Here is a 27,204-nt window from a genome sequence, read left to right as displayed (position 1 = left end):
CTGTTGTCAAGAAGCAAACAGTGCATGCAGGGGGATCAAAAGCTGAATTTGGGACAAATGAAAAGTGAATGTCCTTGTTTAAACCACATAATATCAAAAAGGGTTACTTTGTGCAGAACTGCTGCTGAACATGCCTCTTATTTTAAAGTGAAAACCCTGAGACATAAAATGTTACAGAGTTCCCGAGGCAAAGACATTCACGAGCAACAAACCTCGGTCAAAAGCAAGTCGAACGTCCTCAATGTGCTCTGAGAAGCCAGACACTCTGTACAGACCCTCAGATTTCATACCTGCAAGAGATGATTTATAGATGGATCTCAGTGTCAGAAAATATCATTGCAACACAAGGATCATTGGGGTCTGAAGCATCCCACTGCAGAACCTCCTACTATATTCTTTATTGTACATGGATCCACTGCAAAATAATGCTTACAGCTGTGCCATAGCAGCACCTGGATAATTCATCTTTAATTACAGCAGCCATAGGAGATATGACTGAACAATCTCAAAATACAGTGTGAGGAAAGCACAAAAAAATTGAATATTTACGTCTAAGAACAAAACTCCATTCTTAGAAATGACCAAAATTATTTTAAGTTAGATATGGAACATGATTACTTCTCAATGTTACATGAGAAGCAAACATATTCTGAGATGTACCAAATTTATTTACAGTCAGCATTTATTGTTGGCAGTTGAATATCATCTCAATGATAGGAGAAAATAAAAATAAAAAAGCCTCAAAGAACACAAGTAAAAAAAAGGTAGTCTGAAGTTTGATTTGACAACTACTACTTTTAGAAAAAAAAAGAAAATATGTGCCTAGAGCTGAAGCAGAAACATCTGGTCAACATTTTAATATCTTAGAGCCACTACTGTGGATTCTCCTATATCCCTGCTCAATAATACATCTAGAGACTCAGGAGAGTCTCTAGATTTCAGAAGTTCAGCTATTAAAGGACAGTTAAGAAAGAGACGTACGTATACATGCTAAGAGCAGCTTAATGTAAAGTCAATTTTTATGAAGAGGGTAATTAGCAGCATTTTTACATGGTGGTCAAATAAGTTCTGGATCACTGCTCAGAGGGTTTAAAGAGTTGCCTTGGCACATACCTCTGAGTTCTATCTCTCGAATGCACATATCCACCACCATGGGTCTTGTGGTGTTGTGAGCTTTGACAAGGGTGGTGAGATCACAGCTGTATACTTTCTTAATCCTGCGCAGGTCCGGCTGGCAGTCACTGGGAACCAGTTTGGAGCACTGTTTGTGTACATTCAGGCCACAATCTAGCAGAGGAGAGAAAAAAACAAAAACAAAACAAAAAAACGAGATAAATGCAAAGAGAAAAAGGGAGAGAGGGAGAGAGAGAGAGACAGAGATAAGCCTCTAGCAGATAGCACAATCTTTGCACTGAGCTTAAAGACAGCAGTTTGAAAAGCTTTCCCAGAGCCAGTGATAAACTGCGCTGTCAGACATCGCAGCTGCAGCTAAGCTGTCCCAGTATGCTGCGCCAAAGGTAGATAATAGCGGATATAACAGCATGGCGGGGGTGTTCTTGTTGTAGTTTTAGTCACATTGAGCCTTTTAGACAGCTGAGAGCGAGAGAGCTGCGGCTGCTCGAGTTACAGAAGGTAAAAGATGGGTGTTCGCCTAAAATCGCTCGTCACAAGAAGTCTCAAATAGGTCCCTGCTGGATTTCTAACCGCAGAAAGACCGAGGGAGGAGAAAAGAAGCAAAAAAATAAAGGCTGGTCAGAGTGTGAGAGAGAAGAAAGAAGTTTCTCCTGTTTCCCACGACACATGAGGTGTCTGATGATGCTCGTGTTTGCTTCAGGCTTATCAGCGTGGAAAGTATTGCAACAACAAACGATCTGTTGGGTAGAGGGCAACCAAGGCCACCGGTATAGTTTAAAGATAGTGTCCTAGCAATGAAGAAATCCCATGACCTCTGACAATCCATTATATTGGAGCACTGAGTGCTCCAATATAAAACCAATCACTTGGTTCTGCTGCTATATTTAAAATGATAAGATGAGAAACCTGCATTTTTTTATTTATTTTTTGCTAGTTGAGGAATTGAAAGTCTGCAAGCCTTAGTAGCTCTTATAACCTATTACAAATGTGTCAGAAATTGGTTTCCTCCTTATCTTCATGGAAATCACAGGGCAATGATGTAGCAAAAGTGACCTAGTACAGATATATTCTATGATTTCTATGTATCAGTAGCATCAGAACACACTATGCTTTACGAAGAGATACAAGTTTGAGGCTGAATATCATGATGAGGCATTCCTTTTTTGTTCTTTTTTTTTAGTTTTCAAGCTTCCTGACAAATCATACGCACAGTTCAGTTTGTGGAAAATATCACAATTTAATATGGCAGAAAGAACATAAACATTATAAATTCAGAATTTCAACAAATAAATCAAAAACTACAAGTTGTGCATTTTTTTAAAAGACACTGAAATGGAAAAGTTGCACAGGAGTAGCTATGCTGTGTAAAAACAAAACATTATCGTAAAAAGTATTAAATCTGGTTCATGGTAATCATTTCTGTCCTTGCACATGTCAGTTTTCTTTGTTGATTTAGATGAACACTTTAAATACCACTCTAAATGTTCACTGGATCTCTTTTTGTTGCTTTTTACCATGTTGTTAACAATGCTACTAATTCTGGTTCTTTCAAGACTGAGTTACTCAGTGATTTTTATAATAATGGGTAACAATGTCTAACAATAATTTGCTTTCTTTTTCTAGTGAGTAAGTTAAAAAGAGAGCTAGAGTCAGAGAAATAATGGCTGAGTCTAAATAAGAGCAAATAGCATGAATCGCAGAACTAACAAGAGCAACTCTCTTCAGTGCTGAAGTCGTTGCTGAAGGAAAATAGTCAAAGTTACTAATCTTTATCAGTGATGTGTTTAAAATAAAGTCAGATGAAGCATAGAAATGTAAGGAGTGCTCAAAATGAAAAATATTTTATAAACTCATCTAAGGAACAATTAGGCTGCAACAGGGAGGAAGACAAAACAGAAAATGAAAGCTATATGGAGTACAGAGTTGACCTGTTTTGTTCTTTTGACTTCCTGTATGTCCAGCAGGCAGAATGTGGAAATCTTGGCAATAATATCAAAACGTTAATGTAAGGCTCTATAACGTCTACAGAAGACAAGCTGAAGTTGTTGTTTTATCTAAAGACAGTTTATAAATGTGAACTAATAATTTTGACTCTTTTGGGAGTAAAACTGTTTTACCAGTTTCTTCTCTGTTGAGCAGTAATTAAGTAAAGACCATTTATCACTGGAAAGCTATAAAAAAATATTTTAAATGTTCAACGATAGTCCCATTATAGCTCTAAAAGAGAATGCTGAATTGCCCCAAAAGAAACAGTTTTGTTCAGACAGGTGCATCAGGAATCAGCACTTTCATGTCTCACTTGAAAGTGCTGATTATATAGAAGAAACTACACAAAAAAGGCTACGAAAAGCTATTCAAAATTATAAATGACACATCCAAGAGAGGCCAGTGTTACCTACAGATAAAATATTCAGTAATCCCACATTCACATGTCTTAATGTTATGCAGCTTGAATGCTGCAGAATATATTTACCTGAGCAACGGACACCCTGGGCAATGAGGCCCCACATGAAGTTGGCACAGTACTCGCACCAGTGTGGCCCACGAAAGGTGTGTACCTGTGGTTAGAAATGTCATTATGTTACTCAGTGACCAGTTTAAACTGGGGGCCTTCCTCTCTGACATGGTAGACTGTCAACCCAAAACCACACCGGATGGAACCCCTCACTGAATGGGAGCATGTGTGTGTGTGTGTGTACACGGGGCAGATTAAAGGATTTATTACAATGCGTCTGGCATCTGCTGCTGGGCAATTGGATACATGCAGGCAAGCGCAGGGGCAGGCCCGAAAGTCAAAATAACAGATGTACACCCTCCCTGCACACTTAGATCACAGATAAGATCATGAAAGGAGCCACAGGCAGCCCCACATGCACACGCACACACACACACACACACACACACACACACACCTACACACGCACATTGAATAGGTATCGGTGACCTAAGGAGTGCAGAGGTGCACAAAGCATGTGGCAGGTGGTGGGTGGAAGATCGCTTCAAAGGAGAAGTGAACAAAAAGGTGGCAGTCATTATAAACTGCCAGTAAGTGAAACCAAAGATAAAGTAAAGCCTAAAATGTTAAAGCACCAAAGGCAGAGTATCCTGTCATTGCCTTGACAGAAAAAAAAAGAAATGTGCAGCACTTCAACACTCTCCCATATGTTGTCAGCAAATCAGAAACGTCTCTAAAAGCTTTCAAATCGATGTTAATCAAAGTTTTCTGCTGTTAATGGGTTGTGGTGTAGTGCATCCATTAGTTCCCCTCTGTGCATATGAGTGTCAGCTGGTTGGGTTCTCATGAAAATAGCTGCAGATACTTACTGGAGTCTGTGACAGGACAGGCAGGCAAATATCCAGAAAAAACATCCAGCAAAAACATGCACAGTGGATCGCAGATGTGCACACAACTCGGTGTAACGTTAAAAAAAACCAAGACCATGATAAATAATTTCTAACGTCCATATTTAATGTGACATATATCCAACAAATAATATAAAAAGTAAAATAAACAGGGTAAGATAACTTTGTTCCTTTAAACTAAAAGTTTGTTGAAATATTAAACGTTTGCCATCAAGACTTCTTAATTTCAAACTTGCCAGCCATTAAATTTGATGGAGCCGAAATAAACTTCATCTGTCCTAGAAAGTTTCAAAACCCTCAATCATTAGCGTTGTGAATGATTACACTTTCTTTAGCTGGAGTTGTTATTTTTGCAGAGAGATTACAAACAACACCATGCCCACTGTTAAACATGGTGGTGGCATCATGATGCTGGATGAGGGATATTTCTTCAAAAGGAATTTGTTTTTAGTGAACTGCTGGGTGAAAACACCAGTGAGTTTTGACTCCAAACCTTCTTATGTTTGTCGAAAGCTATTTTTTCAGCACCACTGTTAGTCTGGTCATACATCCAAATCAACATCAAGATTTGTTGACATCACCATACATTCAAATCAGCTACAGGATGACATCATCAGAGGAAAAGTGATGTTTTGGAAAAGCCATGGTCAGAGTTATAGATTCAATGTACTGAATCTATAATATCGGGTCACTTCAAAGCGTCTGTGCACAAAGGAATGTCCTCACAATTTGACAATTTGAGGACTTTTGCAAGGAAAAATGAACCGACATCAAATTTAAGATGTGGCATGCTGACAAACTGATGATAAAGACACTGAATACACATGTAAAAACAACATTATTGCAAACATTTTTTCCATAATTGTCAGTTGAATTGCACCAGATATATTCACATTAAACATAAAAACAGCTTAATAACAAAAATCTATTTTAACAGGTTTTAAAAGTCGTATGTCCCACGTATCCGCAGGATTTCTTCCCCAAAATTTTTAAATGTTGAAAAGTCTTTATTATTTATATAGTAAAAAAAAAGTTAAGTATTAGAATTTAAAATTAGAAATAACTATTATCAAGCAGATAAAAAAAGTCCTTTTGTTTCCTCTCACAAAAATTGCTGCTTACCTTGAAGTTGTGAATCTTTTCATAGGAGCTCAGCTTCTCAGGCGTGTCTTTCAAGGCACTCCGTCGCACCACAGGTGAGGAGATCTGTGGACAGGAGGCCAGCAGTTTAATAGGCTTCCACAGCAGATTTCCTTTGCACCCAATCTTGACTCCCAGAGCCAACGCCAGCAGCTCTTGACGCTTCTTCTCCTGTCTTTTAGCCATGCGAGCAATCAGCTCCCCTTCTAAGCCCCCTCTGCTCGCTCCAGCCTCCATGCTTGACTGCACCGGGTCCAGGAGACTGTCCAAGTCTTCTTAGGGGAGCACTGGAAGCAGGAGGGTGGGGGTGTGTGAGTGCTGTGCAGCAGATGCTGCTGGCGACAGCCCAGCACACAGATACAAAGTACACCCCACTCTGCTCTGAACAGGAAGAGCTACTGATGACAGTTAGCACCGGAGCTGACTCTGCGTCTGGTCTGAGCCCAGTGGCAGCGGAGAGCAAGACGAGCAGGAGGAACAGGATTGGAAGAGGGCGGCCTAAGGGCAGGAGCGTGCCTCAGACAATGGCTCTCATTCACACGCCCAGAAAGGGGAGAGAGAAAGGAGAGGGAACAGCATCCGGGATGGATAAGAGATGTCGAGAGTGAGGTGCTGTCGGGATCGCTTCGCACAGCTCAACAGTTTTCTAAAAAAGGATCAACAGTTCAGACCCAACCCCCCCCTCCCCCCCTCCTCCTCCCCACATCCCTCTTTTTAGGACAGAGCTCTTTCCCCATTAGAGGACTGCCTTCCGGCCACACTCCACCTCACTTCACTGGAGTTAGGACTCCATCTTCATGGGGTTCCCAGTCAGCGCAGGGTCGCTTCTAAATGGGTCACTTTGGTTGCTCGTAGACAGACACCAGTTTATTCAAAGCCGGGTCCTTGTAACAAAAACAGATCTTGACCTCCAGCTATGTCCGTCTGCTGGTGGAATTCCCCACGCTGCCGTCCAGACAGGATCTCACAGACTCTCTGACTGCAGATTGCCCCTGCCTGTCATGGTCTGCTGTCTGACAGAGCCTACACTTCCATACAATTAACTCAGATTGGAAAAGGGATTACAGCCATAATCCTTGCACAAGGAATAATCCAGTAGTACCCAAATCCAAGGAAAAGCCCAATTGGAAGCTTATTTGCATGTCTCCAGGCATGTAGAGGTTTTTTTTTTCCTCCAGTGGGGGGGTTGCTGCTATGCTTATGGTTCATTTGTCTATGTAAATTCGAAACACACAGAAAGCACCACAAATACACGTCCTCTAAGGGAGGTTTTCCTTAATTAAAATAAAAATGCACAAAGGAATTTTTTGGTGGAATCTTTTTAGTGAACACATAAGTAAGAATTACTCGGTTGCAATAACAACACTCCTCACTGTGTGTGCTGTTACTGAATGAAGATGACTCAAAGACATTTTAAGTGTCAGCGAGGTATTTAAGCTGAGCACTGAGACACAAGAAGCTATTTAAAAGGAAACCGTAGTTTCTCTGACTTGTCAAGACATGTAGGCAGAAAGAGAGAGAGAGAGAGAGAGACAGAGAGAGAGATTGGTAGATTAATGAAAAGGTGAACAATACACAGCAAAGTGGCTGTCTTATCCGTTTGAGCTTTCAACCTCTGTCACACTTGCATTTGAGAAAGTTGGCAGTCATTTGGAAATGTCAGAGTTGAGATATGGATCTACATTCTGTGGAAAAACACATGGAGACTTTTGGTTTAGAGATGCTTGCCATGCAAATCGCTAATGGTGAACACAGTTTAATATGTCAGCTATGTGATACCTTCACCTATGGAAAAGTCTCATAATAAAATGGTGACTAGAAGCTAGGTTTGATCCATCTGAAGTTTAGAGGCAAAACATGTGAAAACAACCATAATGAAATAGAAACTGATGGATTAAGCACAGAGACTAAATGATCATGTTTTTAATTTAGCAATTTTGTCTTGAATTATCAAAAGATGTATTAGTCAGTCGAGAATTAATAATAACCATCATCCAATCTCCCAACTGTCTTCTTAGTCCAAAATATTTGAATCACTTTCAATTAAAAAACACAATTATTTTTACTCCATTTTTGACCCAAAAACCATCTGGCTTTCAACCTACCCACCTAGTTTTAAAAAACAGAGTTTAAACTTTAAACAATACTTTGCTGCACTCTTTATATATACTACTTTAAGCATTTGCCACTATTGTCCACTTGCCACTATTGTCCACCTACAGTAGTAAAGGTTCTGTAATATGGTTCACAAATGACCTCTTTTGTAGATTACAGGAAATACCTGATAGTTTTTCTAAATATCTGGGCACCTGGATCGATGAAAAAGTATCCTTTAAAACCCATAGATAGTGTTTATGTGACATGAAGGCAAAACAGTGGGTGTCTCAGAAACACACATCAAATGCAGTTTCTAAGTGTGTGACATCATGTGAAAATCAAAATATTATTGTGAAACTCGACAATTCTGGTTCACTTCCCATTACAAAGTACAGATGCTTCAAGGTTCCACAATCATTAGTTTAAACAATAATATTGAAATATGAAAGATAAACTGTCAGCAAAAAGAAAATTGCAATTTCTGATGAACTGAGATGAAGCTGGTTTGGTGCAAAATGTGCACAACCACCCGAGAGCAAAACGAAAAAAAAAAAAAAACAACAACACCACAAAAGCATATATATATATATATATATATATATATATATATATATATATATATATATATATATATATATATATATATATATTTATATATATATATATGAGGTGAGAAAACACTTTGAGAGGTAGAAATCATTACTTTCAAAAACATTTAAAGTCAAATTTCAGTTTGTAAATGCACACAGTCAAAAACTAAATAATGATAATGAAACATTACAGTGAATGTGCCTTTACTATAAAGCAAAGTAGCAGAATTGTGCCTCATGCTTACTGTACAGTACAGGCGCAGCAGCGTCATGTTGTGAGGGTGTTTTGGCTGCGGTGGGGGACTTTTTCAAACAGATGAAACTGTGATCAAAGACGATTCAGTAGAAACCTGAGGTAACATGTCAAGACATGAGACAGGAAGTTAAAAATGGGGCACAAATGGACAAGAAGGGCAAAGGCTCTGAAATACTTATAATTGGTAAAAATAAAAGGGTCTGAAGGACAACAGAGTCTGAGTTTTGGAGTAGCCGTCGCAAAGCCGTGATCTCCATCCCATGGAAAATTTGTAGGCAGAGGTGGAAAGGTGTGTTCAAGCACAGCTTAGTGAAACTAGTTCTGTAAAGACGAATAAAATTCCAGCAAATTACTGTGAGAAGCCTGTTGAAGGATTTAAATCTCGGGTCTTATGTTTCTTTATGAAGAAACTATTCCTAGTAATGTGCTTAAAGTTATTCTACAAAACAAACCCACATATTTATGAAAACAAAAACTAAATACCTGTTCTTAATCATGAGATACTTTTCAGGTTCTTAAAAAAACATGATGTCATTGTCATGATATTTAGCTGCCATACTTGTTTTGTTTTTTTTTTTGTGATCTGTATTAACAACGTGTTTAATATAAAAACCACGAAACCACTGAAAACGAAGACGTTTCCTCAACAGGCTTTCTGAGGATTAAACAAAAGTAAACAAATGAAAGACTTTCGCGCACCAGTTAGCTCTTTTTGTTTGACGGGCAGACGCAAACTGACCCGCAGCCGCAAGAGCGACAGGACAGGTGAGGAAATTCGTCTCTGTAGTTGACATTCTTAAACATGCCACACCAGGCAATTCCTCTCCAAAGTTATGTCTGTGGAGACAGATGAGGAATAGGCAGCTCTGAGATATTTTAGCCTTGAGAAGAGGGAGGAAAGGTGCGGGGAGGGAGACGAGGCCTGGTCCCCCTTTTGTCCGCAGGCAGATGGCTACTTGTCTCTTAAAGAAGAGCTTGGACAAAAAAGGACACAAAAGGTGGTCCGCACAACAACCTCGGCTTTCTTTCCAGTGGCAGCGCTCTTTTATTCCAGTGAGGCTTTGTGAGAGCACAGCTGAGTAGACCCAGTGGAGAGCAGCACAGTTAGACAGCAGTACAAAAAAATAAAAGGCCTTAACAGCAACAAAATGACAAAAAAAGGGCTATACTGTGAGAATGGTGGTAAAGAGAAAATACGATGAAATTGACACTTTTGTCCATGTTGGGAACATAGCAAACTGATCTATTTTTCTGACGTCTCAGGCTGAAATAAATAACCACTCATAAAAGCCTGGAAGAGTACGTTTAACTGTGGAAATTGAGGAGTATTTTTAACATTTTACAACTTAAACATCGGGCGAGAACAGGTAATTATCCCAAACTAACAAGATAATTTCTTCAATGGCATTTAAGGCTCAACCTTTCGAGAGCCACACCAGCGTGGCAAGTATCACTGCCACTGAAGGGCAAGAAACTCAAGAAGTTGATCTAGTCAAAAACGCACCTTTCAACCTCCTGCCAGCCTTTTAATTACACGAGCGCTTACAGTCGCAGTATTATATATACGTCGACTTGACCCTACGCAAACAGATTTTGACTTTACAGTGAAACTACTATGTCTGTAGGGCCTCAGGGCGTGTCTGAGTGAATGGTAAACACCAAGTTCAAAAAGCCACCACAGATGCAGGCAGTAAGCCCCGGGTTTCTCCCGTCTTTGAGAAGACAGAGAACAGATTTTCTGTTTGCGAGTCACAAGCAGACCGATAAAGTCCAACGTCAACACAGCTGTCACTGAATTTGAATCCTAAAGTGTAAAAGCCGGCACGAGGAAGATACTGTCAGTTTTACAGACGGCGTGACAACGAACAATTTGACATTTAAAAGGCCTACGTTTATTTGCAGTGTGGGAGATTATTGGAAAACAGAATCTGTAAAGCTAACAAATATATTAAGTAAAGCATAAATTTTGCCTTTAAAAAAAGCACCGGAGGTTGGAACATGTTAGAGCAGTGGTTTTAGCTACTAGCTCACTGAGATCCTGGGAATAATGACACACCCAGCTTAAAAGGTTATGACACATTTTGCAAAGTGAAATTCTGTGACGTTATAATCAGTAATAGCTGTGTAACCTATATTAGACAGATGTCATTGTGCATTGAGACTGTATCCTCAGAGCGTTGAAAGCCAAACAGTCAAGATTCGTTAAAATGTTGAGTATGTGGAGGATTTAAAAAAAAAAAAAAAAAAAAGAATCCACAACAGGTAGGCAGATCTCAGATGCAAACCAGTGGGTGGGTGACTAAGTGGTGCAGTGAAGCTGTTAAGAATGGACGTACAGGTTGAAACTCAATGATGCATAAACACATATCCAGACACTGAAGGCAGGACAATCTGCAAACCAGAAGAAGTCAACAGCCACAACAAAATAATTAATCAACATCAACCAAAAGGTGACAAAGAAACTCCAAAAAAAAGAACATGAAAGCAGGAAGGTTAGTAGCGCACAGTCTTCAAGGAAATAGAAATTTCAAAATGAAAGAGGAACTGAAGTTAATGGTTAACAAAACAGAGTTAAACCAGAATGTAAAAGTTTAAAAAGAAACCAAAAACATCCCAAAATAATTAAAAGTGTAATTTAATTTAAAAAAGGCAACGGATAGTGCAATGTGACATTTGTTTTTCCTTCATAACATAAGTTTTTAAAAAAAACAAGACTTATATTCCAGTTTGGCTTATTGTCCAGAAAATACAGTCATTTCTGGAGGTTACTGAAACAGATCAGTTGGTGTTTTGTGACCCACTTTTCAAGTCATTTGGTTTTAAAAGTTATGCAGTTTATCTAAAAGCATCCTTATGCATCTAAATACAAACTTCAATAAATGAATTACAGACTGGCTGATTGTTTATAAGATAAAAAAAAGAAAGATTTAGTTTTCCGAAAACAAATCAGAATTATTAGTGACCAGTTTTACTAATAATGTTCTCATCAGTTCTGTTTTATTTTTATAGCTCACTACAGAAGTCATCTCAAGGCCCTCTGCAGAGAGAAACTAAATATAATATAAGCTTAATCCAATTCAAATCCTTCAACAATAAGTAAACCAGTTACGATCTAATTTATTGCAGCGCATCCCAGAAAGATAGTCAAAAAATATCAAATTACAATTCAGTTTAAAATCCGTAGTATTGATAAACCATCAAAAACTTCTCTTTGAATCAGACCCTCTCAATAAGAAGAGGCATCCATCAGAACCAGACTCTGTAGTAATGCAGCTCCAACTACTGTTGATGAAGTCTGTCGTCTCTAATCGATTGTTGCTGTATAACAAAATACTAGCTGGACAAAAAAAAAAAAGACAAGGCCAAGAAAACACAAGCATCTGTCAGCGATGAGACCGAGCCATCAATCTCTTAGGACTACAAAGACCAGAAGAGACAGTTTAAGACTGCCACCTAGTGGAGGGACATTTCCTTTCTATGAAAGGAAGAAGCTTTTGTTGTTTCTTGTTGATAAATCATTCACAGTCTCCAATCAGCCAGAGAGCCAAAGGAGAACAATGTGAGATGTGTCTCACTTCAAACCATGGCGTCTGATATAGACGGCAGGGAGAGCAAAGTCCCAGTCCCCTCGGTCATCATTACCTTTCAGTGTGAGCAACGAAGCATGGCAGCAGTGAACACACCCAAAGGCTGTAAGGATAATGTACGTCTCAGTCACAGGGCAGACCGACCCCTCAGAGAAAAAAAACCCCGAAAAAAAAAGAACCTCACCATTCTACTGTAATGGCAGAAGTGTGTTAGCCAGATCAAAATCAGTGTGTCAGACTATGTCTTGAGAAAAAAAAATAAAAGAAAAAGGTGGTTCATTAACAAATGAACCCCCTCTCCCCCCAAAAAATTAAATAAAATACATGAATGAAATACATACACTACCCAGCTGGGGTATTCATATTCCTTTAGCCTCTTCATAGCCAAAAACTTTATTGTATTTTACTGGGATTTCATGTAATAAACTAACACAAGGTTGTGCACAACTGTGCATGACTAACGTCCAAGGTTTTTAGGTTATAAAGATCCGAAAAGTGTGAGGTGACATGTTTTCACTCAGGCTGAATAAAAAGCAGCTACCAACATCAATATTCAAGTGTGGCAAAAATTATTGTCAGTGTGGCTCAGATATGAATTTTCACCAGGTCAAACTTGACATTTGCAGCTCTGGCTGGAGCAATTTTCTTCTAGAATTGCCTTGTATTTAGCTCCATCCATCTTTCTACTAATTTTAACCCAGCTTTTCTGCTCCTACAAAAGAAAAATATTTGAAATACATTAGTGTTGGGATGGTGCATTTAGGGTGACGTGTAGTATTAGTGTTGTATCGCAAACTGGATTTTCCATGGAGGCCTAAATGTTTAGTTCAGGTCAGTTTTATGGATTGCTTTCTTTCCACTTCACAATTATGAGTCAAGAATCATAATTAACTCATAATTGAGTTAAGTATTGCATAAAGTGCCAATAAAAAACATTCATGTTAGTGGCTTTCAGGTGAAGTCTTGTGAAACTTTTCAAGGGAATTGAATACTTTTGCAAGGCTGATTGCTTGAATTGGGCTCTGTGGTGCTCTGGCGATCCATTTCAGATCTTCGCCACCCTTCATTAGACTGAAAGGCTCCAGAAACCTGCTGAACCTCAGCAAGATATTGTAAATATGTAAAGAATGGGCAGATAGATGCGATCATTTAAATCAAATCATACAATACTTTGCATTTTGAAAAGCTAGCTTCTCACAAATATTTGCATCTTGAGCTTTTCACCCAGTTAAACATTAATTCACAGTGTAAATTGTGCAACAGATTAAAAAACTGGTGAAACCGTTTCAAGGCTCTTGTCAGATTAATATACTAGTGCCGACTTGTCATAGATTAAAGGAGTTTTTCTGTCTCTCTCTGTGTGTAATCACTGTAACTCCATTATACCGATATTGGGGCTCTGTGTGAATCTGCACAATCTGCCGAGGGACTCCTTGTTTTTTGGTGCTGAAGATGAGGTCTACTTTAAATAAAGATGTGAGTCATCACTGTAAAAGCAGAGTGTAATAGTTCTGAAGCTGGACCGCTGCTGAGAACGTACGTCTTTATGTGACATGAACAGCGATCAAACTCACCCTGTCGTCGCTCTGGAAGGTGACCCTGCGAGGCTCCGTGCGTCCACGGCTCAGCCTGTGCACCATTTTGTCCTTGAGCAGCGACGTGTAGCCAAGGTGCTCGTAGATGGGGTTGGTGGTCATTTTGGCGATGTACTCCGCTGCCTTGGTCTCGATGTAAAGGGTGATGAGGGCATCCGTCACCAAGTCGTGGACGGACTCAAACCTCTTCTCCCCGACAAAGTGCTTCCCGTCATAAAACAATCTGTAGTTGAGGGTCTGGTGTCCAAAGCTGGATGGAAATTCACAAACAGGTGAACATGTGGTGTAAAAGTCAGACAGGAAGCTGATGGTGGAGTCAGTTGGTTTTGTTTCTGGTTTTGTGCAGGTGTTGGTACCTCAAGGCCAAGGTGTGAGTCCCTGGCTGTCTTTGGCTCTCCCTGATGAGGTACGCGCCCTCTTTGCCCGCCAGCAGCTCATCCGCATATTCTCGAGATATCATCCCATGAAATCTGTTAAATAAACAAGAGCAGGTTTTTGTCGTCAACAACTTAAAAGATTTACATGTAAAACTGAGAGAGAAAAAAAACTTCACATGCCCACTTAAATAACAGTTATTATACGATAAAAGCCTTAAGTGATATGGAAAAGCATTTATATTTAAAAAGGCAGAAAACAATCAAGTTAAACTCACTCTCTGCCATAGTACTTGGGTCTGCTCTCCATCTGTAAACGAGAGGAAGAAATATTGGCTGCAGCCGTGTGATATGAAAGCTCAAATTAATAGCTCTGCAAATTGTTCCTTAAAGCCCGCATGAAAGATAAAGGACTTTACACCACAGGCCAGATTATCTCCATCTGGGCCCCCGCGTCTGTTCACAGCTAGCAAACCATAAAGCCCAATCACAAAGTAGGGGAAGATAAATTAGAGGCCGTGCTGGAAAACAGCAGGTAAAAGATGACCAGCTGGAAAGAAATTAATATAAAGCATGTTAGAATAACACGCCAGGGTGTAAAAAGGTGTCTGGAGCACAGATATACGACTGCAAGTATATTTTTTTCTTCATCACTATGTTTTTTGGTCTTCACAGCACTGTCGAGGGGAAGCTATCTGAGTGAAAGCACACCGAAAGATATATGATTTTTCATCACCTAGAAATTCCTTCTACAGAGCCGGTAGTGGCGACGCGCTAATAGCAGGACTTCTTATAATGTAAAAAATAATTTTGTATTGAATTACCAGCCTGCCACTAATCTCACACAACCAGCCCTAGAGCTTTTACTCTGCTCATCAAAGTGTGGCAGCACTCAAAATAGGATGAGACACGCATCAGTTCTGCTGGGTTATACAATGGAAGATTGGCAGTTCTCTCGGTGAAGACGCTAAAAAGTGCATTAAACTTCACCAGTGTTTTGATAACACAGTTTTCTTCTTCAGCAAAATGTCTTGAGTTCTTTGGATCTATTTTTCTTTTCTAGACTGATTAAAAGGCAATCATTGACATATTTCAGAGTTGGAAGTCCTAAGCATTTCGACAATGTGCTAATTAAGTTAATCATTCCAGTTCAAGTAGGTAAGTAATTCTTAAAAGAATGACAGTGTCATGCCGCTCTTAGCTTCAACAGAGTTTTGGTTAGCAGTCTCTGTGCCAAATTAACTACAGGTTGTGTATCAGTATTTTAACTTTCTCTCCATTAGCCTGAAATGCCTTCTAAAGGCAAAAGAAACAACAGGTTATAGACATGCTTATATGTGTATAAAAAAATAAAATGGTTTTCTACTTGGCAATAAAGTGACTCTGATGACAGATGCCTCTGTGGCGAAATACAGTCAGATTATACCATAAAGCCCTTTTAAATCCCTGGGTAGGGTGGCGGTTTGTTGGGTCACAAGCTACAGTTCTCTTCCTCACTGAACAAATCGCTACATTAACCTCACCATGTGAACTTACATTTAAGCCTTAGAAGTTTATATTTTTTGATACATTGTGTTTTGGCAGACAGTGTTATTTATTTATTTGTTTTTACATATTTCTCGACTTTCGACAAGGGAGTCATAAAAAAAATAAATATAAGCCCTTTAAAAAGTTCAAAATGTCTGGAATTACACTGTTCAGAAAGAATTTATTGAAAGAACAGGTGAGATTTTATTTTCAGGTCAAAAACATGATGTGCTTGACATGCACACGTTGTCAAGTTTCACCATAAATATCTGTAAAAAATCTGTTTTGCCAGCCAATAAAAGGACGACACTTCATTTTTAGCGCCACGAGGTGAATTCAAAGCAGTAGGGAGCCTCTCCCGACAGGTTATTATTTATGATTGGCCTGGCTTCCAGCTGCCACACTCAATCATTTTCCCAGGAATAAACTCAAGCTTCAAACCTGAAAGTAAACGCTTAGTTTAATCTCCAGACAGAATGCAGCTCTTGTCTCGTAGACCCAGCTTGTAAAGAGAAAATAAAATGGAGATAAACAAGGCCAGCAGGTGTTTCAGGGGTACTTTCATGCCTAACCACATGTTCAGAGGTGACATTGGGCTTTTCTTGACGAATGCAGCAACAGACGCAACATGCACTCCCTTCATCAGTGCCGTAACTCAGGTTTTTCATAAAAACTTTCAATAAGTGTTCAGTTTCAAATTGCCAAAACTAGGTCAAGCCTAATTAGTATGCTTGCTGCAGCAGTTTATTACCCATCATATTTCCATTAAATACATTGTGATATTTTCCCAGGTTTTTGGGCAGATGATGCAGATATTTATTCTTTTTTTTTTTTTTTCTACGAGCTAAATCATTAACATAACATGAACTCGCTCCAGCTCCCTTCAGTAGCCAGCTTTTTAACATTCACAGATGCACTGACCTCCTGAGGACATGTGATCCTCTTTGGTCTTGGAGCTTCCTGCTGGAGCTGGTACACTGTCAGATAAAAACAGGCATGTTAATGAAGTTTGTCTGGCCTTCTGAGCCACAAACAGCTCCATGCAGGACATAATTGTGTGCGAGCAGCAGATGTGACATCCAAAATAAACACAGTTAAAACAAGGTTCAGAGGAAACAAGCCAAGTTTGTTTTGTGGTATTTATAGACGGAGCTGTATTGAACAATTGGGAAACAATGTTTCCCAGTTAATGGCTTTAAAATAACTCCCCTAAGGAAAATACGTTTTATTAGAAAATAAACTATTTGCTTATCTACTTCCACTTGTAAGAATGTGATAAAGGTTTGTCGACATATGCATGTGTTTTTGCAGCAGCATTTCCACATTTCAAAATGTTTACAAATCCGATCTTGAATTTCAGTGCATTTTTATGTTGTTTTAAGCAAAATAACTAGCTGAACTACTACTGGCACCATTAATATTTAATGTAATATTGTTTAGTAATGTTTCATTAATGATCACTTCCAGTTTTTCTGTGCGGGAGGATATAAATGAATCACATATGCAGACCACTAAGTTAGACAAGGATTCATATTCATCTTGTCACCAAACAAACTAAAAGTGGACGATAACAGAGGTAAAAAAAACTAACAAAAAAACTCCAGAGCTCACTGTTAGAGATCTACAGCAAAGAGTGGCATTTTGGAGTCATCAAGTCTCCATAACAACCACGAGATGCTATCTAAATGTCAACCAGGTGTTTGGGAGACAAGCCAGAAAAAGGCCGTTTCTGTCCGGCTATTACAAACATCAAAACTGGGAGCCAGCTAAATGCTAGTGGGACTTATACTGGATCTGTGTGCTTTGATCAGGTGAGACAAGACTGTGTTCACAGGTCTTACAACTTAATTGAAAATTTTTTGGTAAGGTCTGTTTTTTGTTTTTTTGAACGGTTGTTCCCATGAGACTCCAGTGTGAACAGTCAATGACCTCAGAGCCGCAAAAATTATGAATAGCTTCATCAATTGATACATACATACTTACATAATATTAAGTATGTACGAAGAATATGTAATGCTGTGAGCTTGTTTCTCTTCTGAATGCTGTAGTAACCTTGTTGGTGCATTACAAAATGAACTCATGGCTTATAAAGCCTAATGTTGAATAAAAGTCAGTAAACTGACCCACATGTGGCCAAATCAACAAAGACATGGCTGACAAGACACAACCGTTTTCATGACCACCTCACCCTTAGGACCTAAATACTGTGGATGATCTACACCAATGAGCAAACAAAAGAACCCCTCCTTTTTTATGTAGGAACTGCAAACCAGTTCTAGTTAAACAGAAATGTAGGAGGTAGTGGTAAAAGGTTTTCTACTCCATTACCTATCAATTTTGTGTTCAGAAAAAATATATTGTGGTCATACAACCAAAGTGGATTGTACAAAAAAATTAGTTTGTTAAAAAAATTTATTTTTCTTGACATGTTTTTTTTTCTGCTGATGAAATATTTTTGAAACAAATGGTCAGTCAGTGTTTTCTGAATTGCTAAGCATTAGATTGTAATGCTGCAATAAATTATGAATTAATTTTAAGGCATTTAACGCATCTTAACTAGGCCTGCCAATAGAATGGAGTGTGCTATGGATCAGGGTGAAGAGTGTGTAAATTACAGGACATGAGTGATATAATCAAAATGCATTACGTGTATTAAGGCTGAATTTATAGTTGAGCACATTTAAACACAATCTGTCTTTTTCAAAGCAGAGACATTTGACTTCTGAATGTACAAAACCATATAATATGTATCAGATGCAGTGCAGTTAAAATACCCAGGTTATGCTCAGATCAGGAATGCCAAAAAGAAATATGGCACAACTCAGTGTCGTTTTCAGCAAACCACAAGTCAAAAATCTGTTTGTAATAGAAATGAAACAATCGGTTACAAACTGTGAACTTCTGCTCACCGTTTGCAAACTGTATCTTTTTCACAGAGTTTTCTATATGTGAGAGATGCTATTTTCATGAAAAAACAAGCAGTACTACCTAAGAAATCACAGTGTGTGGCTCAGCTCAGCCCTCACTGCAGCAGATTCTCTTGGTGGGGGGAAGGAAGGCTCCTGACAGTGAACTTTCATGTTTTGTCAAGCTGATTTAAGCCAACCTGTAAGATCTGGACACCATCCACTGCAGCATGCCGTGACACTGACACCTCTAAAAATACCTCAGGAGAGAACCAGAAGAATCTGATAGCAGGCTTTAGAAAAGGAGAAAAAAAAATCAAATAAACAGAACTTTATCAGCTGCACAGACTTGAACAAACTAGTTCTAGTTAAACTGAAATTTGGGACGTAAGGGTAGAAGGTTTTCTACTCTATTGCATATCAAACGTGCTCTGGGGAGTTAAATTGTCTCCCACATGAAAAAAACAACACATTGTGTACTAAAATGGGTCCTCTGACAACTCTATTTTAGCTTAGCCTTTCAGCAGGTGGAAAATCTTGTTTTCCTGGCTGCCGGTAACCTATTTTACACAGAAAACAGGAATCTGCTGCTTTGCATTTGTGTATGTGGGCGAGTGTGTCTGACTGTGCACCTTTTGTGCAGAAGAAAGAGCAGTTTCTAATTTTACTGAGAAAAACAAGACCTGAGTCTTTACAGCACAGGAAGTCAGTGTAATATGTTTCTCCCCAAAATTATATAAATGTCAGGATTAAAGCCTTTGCAGAAAATTAGTAAATACTCACAGTACGACTTCCATATGGGTGGCTGATAGTCATCAGGATCTGGAAATATAAAAAACAAACCAGGGTTTCATCGTGAATATATAGTAGTGCTTATAATACTTTTCATTAAATATCTCAATCTTCCTCTGCTCCCAAGCGTATTAAATATGAGCCATTTATTATGATTATATGCCACAGGTGTTTCTCTCTGTCATAATTATGCATCGGGCTTCACGCTGTGCATCTGCCTGTTGTTGAGACGCGCCGCCTCTAATCACTGCTACAAACACAATCAATATGCGACGCACGCCTGCGTGTCTTTATGCCCACCTGATCTGTATTAAGCAGTGGCAGGAACCTGAAAATGCAACATCTCCGCTGCGATAAAAGCACAAACACAGCAATCAAAGCAGGGGGAGAGGTAATTATAGCGAGACCCTCTCCTGGGAAAATGCATTGAGTTATGTTTGTGTGAACACTTACAGATTACATGATGGAGTGCGCTTTTGCATTAGATTAAAGAAGGGAGGAGATGGAGTAAATGCCCCGGGGCAAGTTGCAGTTTAACGTCATGTTTTAATGACTCTTGCCGCTCTAACAATACATCACCCTCTATTAGCGGCAAATGCTGTAGTGTGTCGTCTTACATTGACTGCTACTGTGCTGGAGACAGGATTTTAATCGTGTAGCAGCACATTTCTCAGCACAAAGTGGGACGTAGAAGAATTGTTGCTTCCATCCGTGATTTCCTTACAGTTTGCTTAAAGAGAGTTTGACTTTTCTGTTTTCAAAGTGGTCAGGAAAACGACGTCTCTTCTGGGTTTCAGAAGCTCTTCCAGGAGTTTTATTTGGACTTTGTCTCTCTTTTATCTGCAAAGAAGAGTGGGCCGAAATTCCTCCACAGTGAGGTAAAAGACTCATTCGCAGTTACCCGGTTATCTCAAATGCTTAACAGGAACTGTTTTCACCCAGGCTGGCACAAGAAGTTATTAGGAGTTGGAGCTGGCTGGTTTGTGTAGCTTTTATCTCTTAATGAATAAAATCATTATTTAAAATCTGCTTTCTTCTGGTGGTTGCTCAGGATATCTTTTTCTGATATTTAAATGTGTTTGATGATCTGAAACATTACCATGTCATCAAAAAGAACAAACAAACAAAAAACCCAGAAGAGTCCTATAAGAGGGCAATTTCTTTTTGCATATCACTGAGTAAACAGAAATGTCTTATAAGAAAACTTACATTAAAAAAAAGAGCGCAAGATAGAAATAAAAATCAAGATCACTTTGTTTTTTCATTTTATCCTGGTGTCAGTAGGTGGAGATAGATGTAAAGATTACAAAATGAAAATTCGAAACCTGAAGCTCATGACCATGGAAATAATATATGGCTACCACTTCAAGGCCATTCAGCCCACAGCTTCTTCCCACATCTGGCTCACTTTGTCCTGAGCCAGATGTGGGAGAAAAACAAAACAAACAAGCCCTTATTGTAGCACAGAAAGTAAAAGTGGGTATGTCTAAAGTGTAATTTGTGTTCTAACTAATAGAGTGACATTATGTTTTATGCTTTAATAAGGAGTTTTTAATCTAAAGTTAAAAATGTAAACTGCGAGTATAATTAAAGTTGGAAGAGTGTTTACCGCTGTTGCTTTACAAAACGAAAGTTTACAATCTTATGGTCAGATGGGATGTTTTAGTTCTGTGTAGGTTTATTGAAGGATTATCTGGTTGGGTTTCTATTGTAAACCAACCAGGGCTCTGCTGTTAAGCAAACATGCTTTACTTTGATTCCAAACAATCACACAAACAAAAAATTCATAAAAAAAAAAAACATCTTAGGTGCTCAGTTGGCATATTTCTCTTTGTAAATATCAAGGAGGAGTGACAACTGGACACATGGTCAGAATAGAACATCCTGGGGTAGGCGGCATCATTTCCTGCCTCGACCTCATCTACTGATCATGAACCGGGGTGCCCTGGTCCATTCCTCGAGAGCTGCCATCCTGAAACCATTAAATGCCATGAAATGCCTCATCAGCATCTTTTAACTCTTCAGAGACCTGCTAACAAGCTGCTTATTAGATTCAGGTGTGTAGGAGTGAAGATGCATCTATTGGTTGCAGTGCAATAGATCTAGAGGACTGGACTTTGGCACCTGTGGTCTTAAAAATTTACACTACCACAATTTAATACCACAATTACATTGTTTGGGAGAATGCTTCAAAAACAAAAAATGTCTTTCGGAGGTGCTTTTGTTTGTCTGCTCTGGAATGTGGGAGAAATTTGTTGACACAACCAAGTGTAGAAAGTAAGATCTCGTCTCGCTGGAGATAAAACGCTCAATCTGCATACTGAATCCCACTGTGGAAAGACTGCAACACATTACCGCCGCAAAGTTGCCACCAGAACTGATGGAGCCGTCAGAGAAGATTGTTTCATATTCAATCTGATGTACTGCAGCTTGTTGCTAAGGCTTCCCAGGAGTGTTTCTATGCTTTAGGAACGATCTGCAAAATCACTCAGGAAAACCATCGGAAGCCAGTTAAACAGACATAAAAAAAAAGATGTTACGAGGGATCAGGAGAAACATTGTCGCAGTGTTTCACAGGTGTATATATGAACATTGAGCTCAACAAAGCACTGAGGTACTTATCATAATCACTGAAAAAGAACAGCAGTCTGTAGCATCAGCACCAGTTAGTTTTTACAATATTCTGACTGGATTTATGTTACTTTTACAAGTCAATTTCGGATATTTTTCCACTTTGACATCGCTACTTTGCACCAATAGTTCATTGCTATTTCTAAAATTTCCTAGTCATCACAGTAAAGGAACGTAATCAGTAAAAGCAATAGATGTTTTTGATTTCTGCTTTCATTATTTGGTTTTTCATTCACTAGTGAGATGGTATCTATTTAAAAAGGGCTTTTGTATTAAAACAATAAAAAAAAACATAAATAAATATATAAACTTTGACAACTTCTTGAAGACATTCTATGACACTAGACGTGGAGAATGTGATTCGCTGAATTTCAAGGCAAGAATTAGAATGGGGAACATTTGGACATGTTCCCCAGTGTTGCTGGTGCCAGATGGGTTAGTTTGTGTAATTCAGAAATTGCTCATCTACAGTGATTTTCATGCACAAGTGTCTCTGGGGGTTACAGAGAATGATCCAATAGACTCAAATATCCAGTGAATGCCTTGTAGATTATCAACAAAAGCTGCTCATTTCAACCGAGTTATGCTGAATATTATCTCTGAATGTACAATGTTAAAGCAGATGGGCTACAATAAAAACTGGGTCCAACTCCTGGCAGCAAAAAAACAGGAAACAGTGAATACAATTCACTCATTTGCAAAAACATTTTCTGGTTCAGTGAGTCTTAATCTGAAGTATTCAGATGGTAGATGAGAATGTGGTGAAAACAGCAGGAACACATGAATCCCACTGCCTGCCTGGGTATTGCCTCTAACCACGACCATGCCGTTATGCTACTTCTGAAAGGATTACCATTTCAGAGTAAATAGTCTTAAACAGTTTCTTGAAGATGATCTAAATGCAACACAGCATCTTCAGGATGTGTTGAAACGAGAAATTCACATTATGACCAACAAAGGAAAACATCTGCAGCAGCTGTGTGATGCTACTGTGTAAAAACGGACCAAGATTTTAGAGGAATGTTTCAGACATCTTGCTGCATGAAGCTGTGCCATGATTAAGGAAGTGTTGAGCTATTTGCAAGGTCCACCTAATTAGGTTGCCGTTGAGGACACTAAAACGGTGAATGTTCAGCCAAAGTCCAAATAAAGACATAGAGAAACCGTCAGATCTGCTGATCAAGTACATTTTAATCAAATCAAATAGAACAGGGTGGTCAGAAACATAAAAATGAAAGGGGTGACTTAAAGCTTTCATACTAGGTTGAGGAAACTCACACTCGCCTCTATAGCTACGTGCGGTTTTGTCTGAGTGAACGCAAAAATGCATCCTGGCAGAGAACTTCTGAGCTTCTGAAATGTCTGCTGTGGTTTGAAGCTGTGTAGATGACATGAAATGACAACTTGAAAAAAAACAAGAGGAGACAATATAAACCAGCGTCTGCCCTTGGATACCAAAAACATACAAATTCAAGGTACTACATTTTTCTCTTCCTATTTATTGGTGGAACACACTGCACTGTAGGACTGTAAAGACTTCCATTTTTATTTGTAATTTTTTTACATTTTCTTACTTAAATTCAGTAATTGATTCATTCTTGTTATTTACGCTGATGTATAGTGTGAAGCCGTATGCCCTTTAGGTGATTAATTCCTTGATTCTTTTTTTATATAATAGTAAACCTTAATTCCTGATAAGTTCTCTGCTACTCTGCAGAGATATTTAATGGACATTGTCGCTCAGCAGTGAGTCATGTTTTATCCTGAGGATACATGTTGTTCATGCGAAGCATTCCTTTGCCCTCGCGAGCAGATCCATGCCGCACCTCTCTGGCCAGAGGGGAAAAAAACAAAGCAGGGCGGGAATTGGATTATGGAAACCAGTGAGCACTTGTTGGATGCGAGCAGTGATGCTCGCAAACTAATTACTCATATAAATTGCATCAACGCTCAAAATGTTATTGTTCTCACTTTGATCATTCCAACTGCGCTTGCAGGAGCATTCCTCTCTGCTGTACTCTGCATGCTTGAGTGAAGGTCGGGTGCATGTTTATTTATTTATTTTTTTATCAATATATACATTCAAACCGCCTTCAAGGTCTGGCTGCTGGTGAGTGGCCAGCCTGCCTCAGAAAAATCTATTGTCCTAACACTGAAGCTTTGTCACAGAGACCCACGCTGGCAACAGCCTGCAAGATTTATTTCACTGCGGCTTATTTAAAGAATGTGATTTCACCTGGTCGCCTGCCAAACGCTCTCTTTTTCGATCTAATTCTTATTAATGACGGACGGCATTCCGGTCTGGAGTACTGCCTCAGCTTTCGCCGCAAAAAGAAGGAGCTTCTTCAGGGTTGCTTCATTCGTAGCCCTTCTCATTCAAAGACACACACACAGGGGCAGCCACATGAACGCAGATGAATCCAAAATACATCAAAATGAATTTCTGAGTAGTTTAGGGTTGGCATGTCGGGATTGCTGGGAATTTATAAATCTGGAGCAGCCAGAGGGTTGTACCCACCAAAAATATAACCATTTTTTCGTGCTCCACTCCATTACTCACCGGTGACAAGCATGTAATGCAATTGCTACCAATGGCTGTTTGCTCTGATGACAAAGAGAGTGCGCCATGAATTGGGATCGTGCTGTAGGAACTTTGTGCCCTGAGAGAACGTCTGCTCTGATGTCTCTGCTCTTGAAAAATGTTTGACTTTAGCAGAGAGAAAAAAAAAGAGACTGCTGCTGACACACGCAGCTCAATGTGTGAAGAAGATGGGTGATATTTGGTAATGACATGGGTTGTTAGGCTAACCAGTGAGGAAGAAGCCATTACTTAAAACGCCACATAAAAAGGATGGAATGCAATTTGCAAAATCCAATCAGGGAGAAAGACCATCATTTTTCCAAGGCCTCTCCTGTGATCTGAAGAAGCTAAAATTGAAGTGTTTGTCTGTTCTTAAATTTGCAATGAAAAAAAAAAGGGAGCTGTCTGAGTCTTCTAAATTGACAATGCCTAAAGATGACCTATATAGTTTTTTTTTTTACAATGTAAATGTTTTGGAGTGGGTTTCACAAAGCCATGATCTCAGCCCTGTAGACAAATCTGTGGTCAGTGCTCCCTCCGTTACATCTGTTCTGTCAGGAGGAAAGAGCTAAACTTCTGTCAAACTATTGTGAGAAGGTTAGGTTAGGTGCTCACCAAAACCCGTTATGTTAAGTAACCGAAAATGAAAAATGACTCTAGCATTATTGGGAAGCTGACTGACTAAATACTTACAGAAAGCACAGAGAAATTAATGACAAAAGCTATTCAGGGTGATTTAATTTGGCTTAACTTGGGCAGACAGAAATGCTATTTTGCAATGCTATTATTTACCATCAACTTGATACAAAGAACCTTCTTTCGTCGTTCAAAGGCAAGCATTTTTGGCAAGAACAGACAGTGCTAACAGGTTAAGGAAATCAATCTGTCTCTCCTTAAATTCACTCTGTCAATATGTAAATCTGCAACTGGTTGAAGAATCTCAACAACTCCCAGCAGTTCTGTGAACGACACAATGAGAGCACAAGGGGAAAATATCTAAAGTCTTTGAAAGACCTGCTTAGTGTCATAAAAAATTTATACGCATCTGTAGGGATAAATAGATTGTTTCATAAGCTATCCAGAGACCAAGGTTGTAGATCTGCATGATTTCATTTAGACATTTTATTCTGAGAATCAAATCATTCCAATTGAAAACATACTTTTCTTGTGATATTTACTGCTTACAGGGCATTTCTGAAAATAAATTCCATGACTGGCGTGTGGAAAATAACAACCTGGAGTTTATCTCTGAGTTACATGCAGACCATCAGGACACACAGTGATTCAGTGGGGTGCAGCTGAACTGCAGCAGGGAGACCATCTGTGCAATACACAGTTTCAAAATAAGACTGTTTACACTGTGAGCGGGGCAGAAAATATTTTTTGTGCATAAACCATGAAAAGAGTTTGTGCAGAAAGTATGCAGTTAACCTGTTTACAGAAATACAAATGTGTTCGGTTACACTAAAACTGTCATATTGTTGGACTTGACTCCGATACTTCCTTGTTTTTCCACGCATATGTTTTTATTATCTTCCCCATATTAACCAGAGCAGCACTGGAATACCTCTGAGACAACCATACTTTGCTGATGCTACAAAACATGCAGGTAATTTGTGCAAGTCGCTCGCTGCACATGACAGAAAATCCTTTCCCACATGATTTATTCTGGGGGGCGCGGAGAATTATGGAACAAAAAGACATTGAGAGCTGTAGCCTTTGCCAGAAACATGTTGAGCAGTCAGCATCCCTGTAATACATAGATGCAATTCTGCCTCCCCAAACAGATATGTCACTTAAGGCCAGAAGCTGAAAACATTCCTTGATGCCGTGTTCCTTGATTTGTTTTCCAGCATTTATTTCCAGCAGGAGTCTGGAAAGGTATGCTGGTGATACAGTACATGTTCCCATCATATTTATACCAAATAGGCAGCGGGAATACTGCCGATGTTGGCAACTATATCGCCCGAGAAATAAAGAGGCTACAGCATGTATCTAGTTGTCATCCAACCTTACGGTATGTACTATTCACTCTTTGCTTAGATGTGAATCACAGATGCATTTTAACTCAAGATCCTTCCTAGGTCCGGCTTCATTATCTGAACACTTCTCAAACATAATTGAAAGTCGAAGTGCATTGCTGAGAAAGAAATTGATAAACAAAGTAAAAGGCAGACCAGACAAGGTCTAAGCAAAAAGTTACCAAAGAGTGATAAAGTTATGGAAAACCATCCATCCATCCATCCATCCATTTTCTTCCGCTTATCCGGGGTCGGGTCGCGGGGGCAGCAGCTTCAGAAGGGAGGCCCAGACTTCCCTCTCCCCAGCCACTTCTTCCAGCTCCTCCGGGGGAATCCCCAGGCGTTCCCAGGCCAGCCGAGAGACGTAATCCCTCCAGCGTGTCCTGGGTCTTCCCCGAGGCCTCCTCCCGGTGGGACGTGCCCGGAACACCTCACCAGGGAGGCGTCCAGGAGGCATCCTTACCAGATGCCCGAGCCACCTCAACTGGCTCCTCTCGACGTGGAGGAGCAGCGGCTCTACTCTGAGTCCCTCCCGGATGACCGAGCTTCTCACCCTATCTCTAAGGGAGAGCCCAGCCACCCTGCGGAGGAAACCCATTTCGGCCGCTTG

General features: G+C 39.5%; 1 protein-coding gene across 1 annotated transcript in view; it reads right to left on the bottom strand.

Moving 5' to 3' along the window:
- The window catches only part of chn2 (chimerin 2), a 37,520-nt gene that overhangs the window by 2,998 nt on the left and 7,318 nt on the right, over positions 1-27,204 (bottom strand). The window contains exons 2-10 of the mRNA XM_008432489.3: positions 19,353-19,391; positions 16,585-16,640; positions 14,415-14,446; positions 14,119-14,232; positions 13,742-14,012; positions 5,620-5,703; positions 3,608-3,692; positions 1,114-1,287; positions 213-290 (exon numbers count right to left, since the gene is read on the bottom strand). Coding sequence (XP_008430711.1) covers positions 213-290; positions 1,114-1,287; positions 3,608-3,692; positions 5,620-5,703; positions 13,742-14,012; positions 14,119-14,232; positions 14,415-14,446; positions 16,585-16,640; positions 19,353-19,391 — 933 coding nt within the window. The remainder of the gene's footprint in view (positions 1-212; positions 291-1,113; positions 1,288-3,607; positions 3,693-5,619; positions 5,704-13,741; positions 14,013-14,118; positions 14,233-14,414; positions 14,447-16,584; positions 16,641-19,352; positions 19,392-27,204) is intronic.

Source organism: Poecilia reticulata, chromosome 16 (assembly GCF_904066995.2).
Source record: "Poecilia reticulata chromosome 16, P_reticulata-male-v2, whole genome shotgun sequence".
In the NCBI taxonomy this organism is placed as follows: domain Eukaryota; kingdom Metazoa; phylum Chordata; class Actinopteri; order Cyprinodontiformes; family Poeciliidae; genus Poecilia; species Poecilia reticulata.
This window is presented reverse-complemented; position numbering and strand designations above follow the sequence as displayed.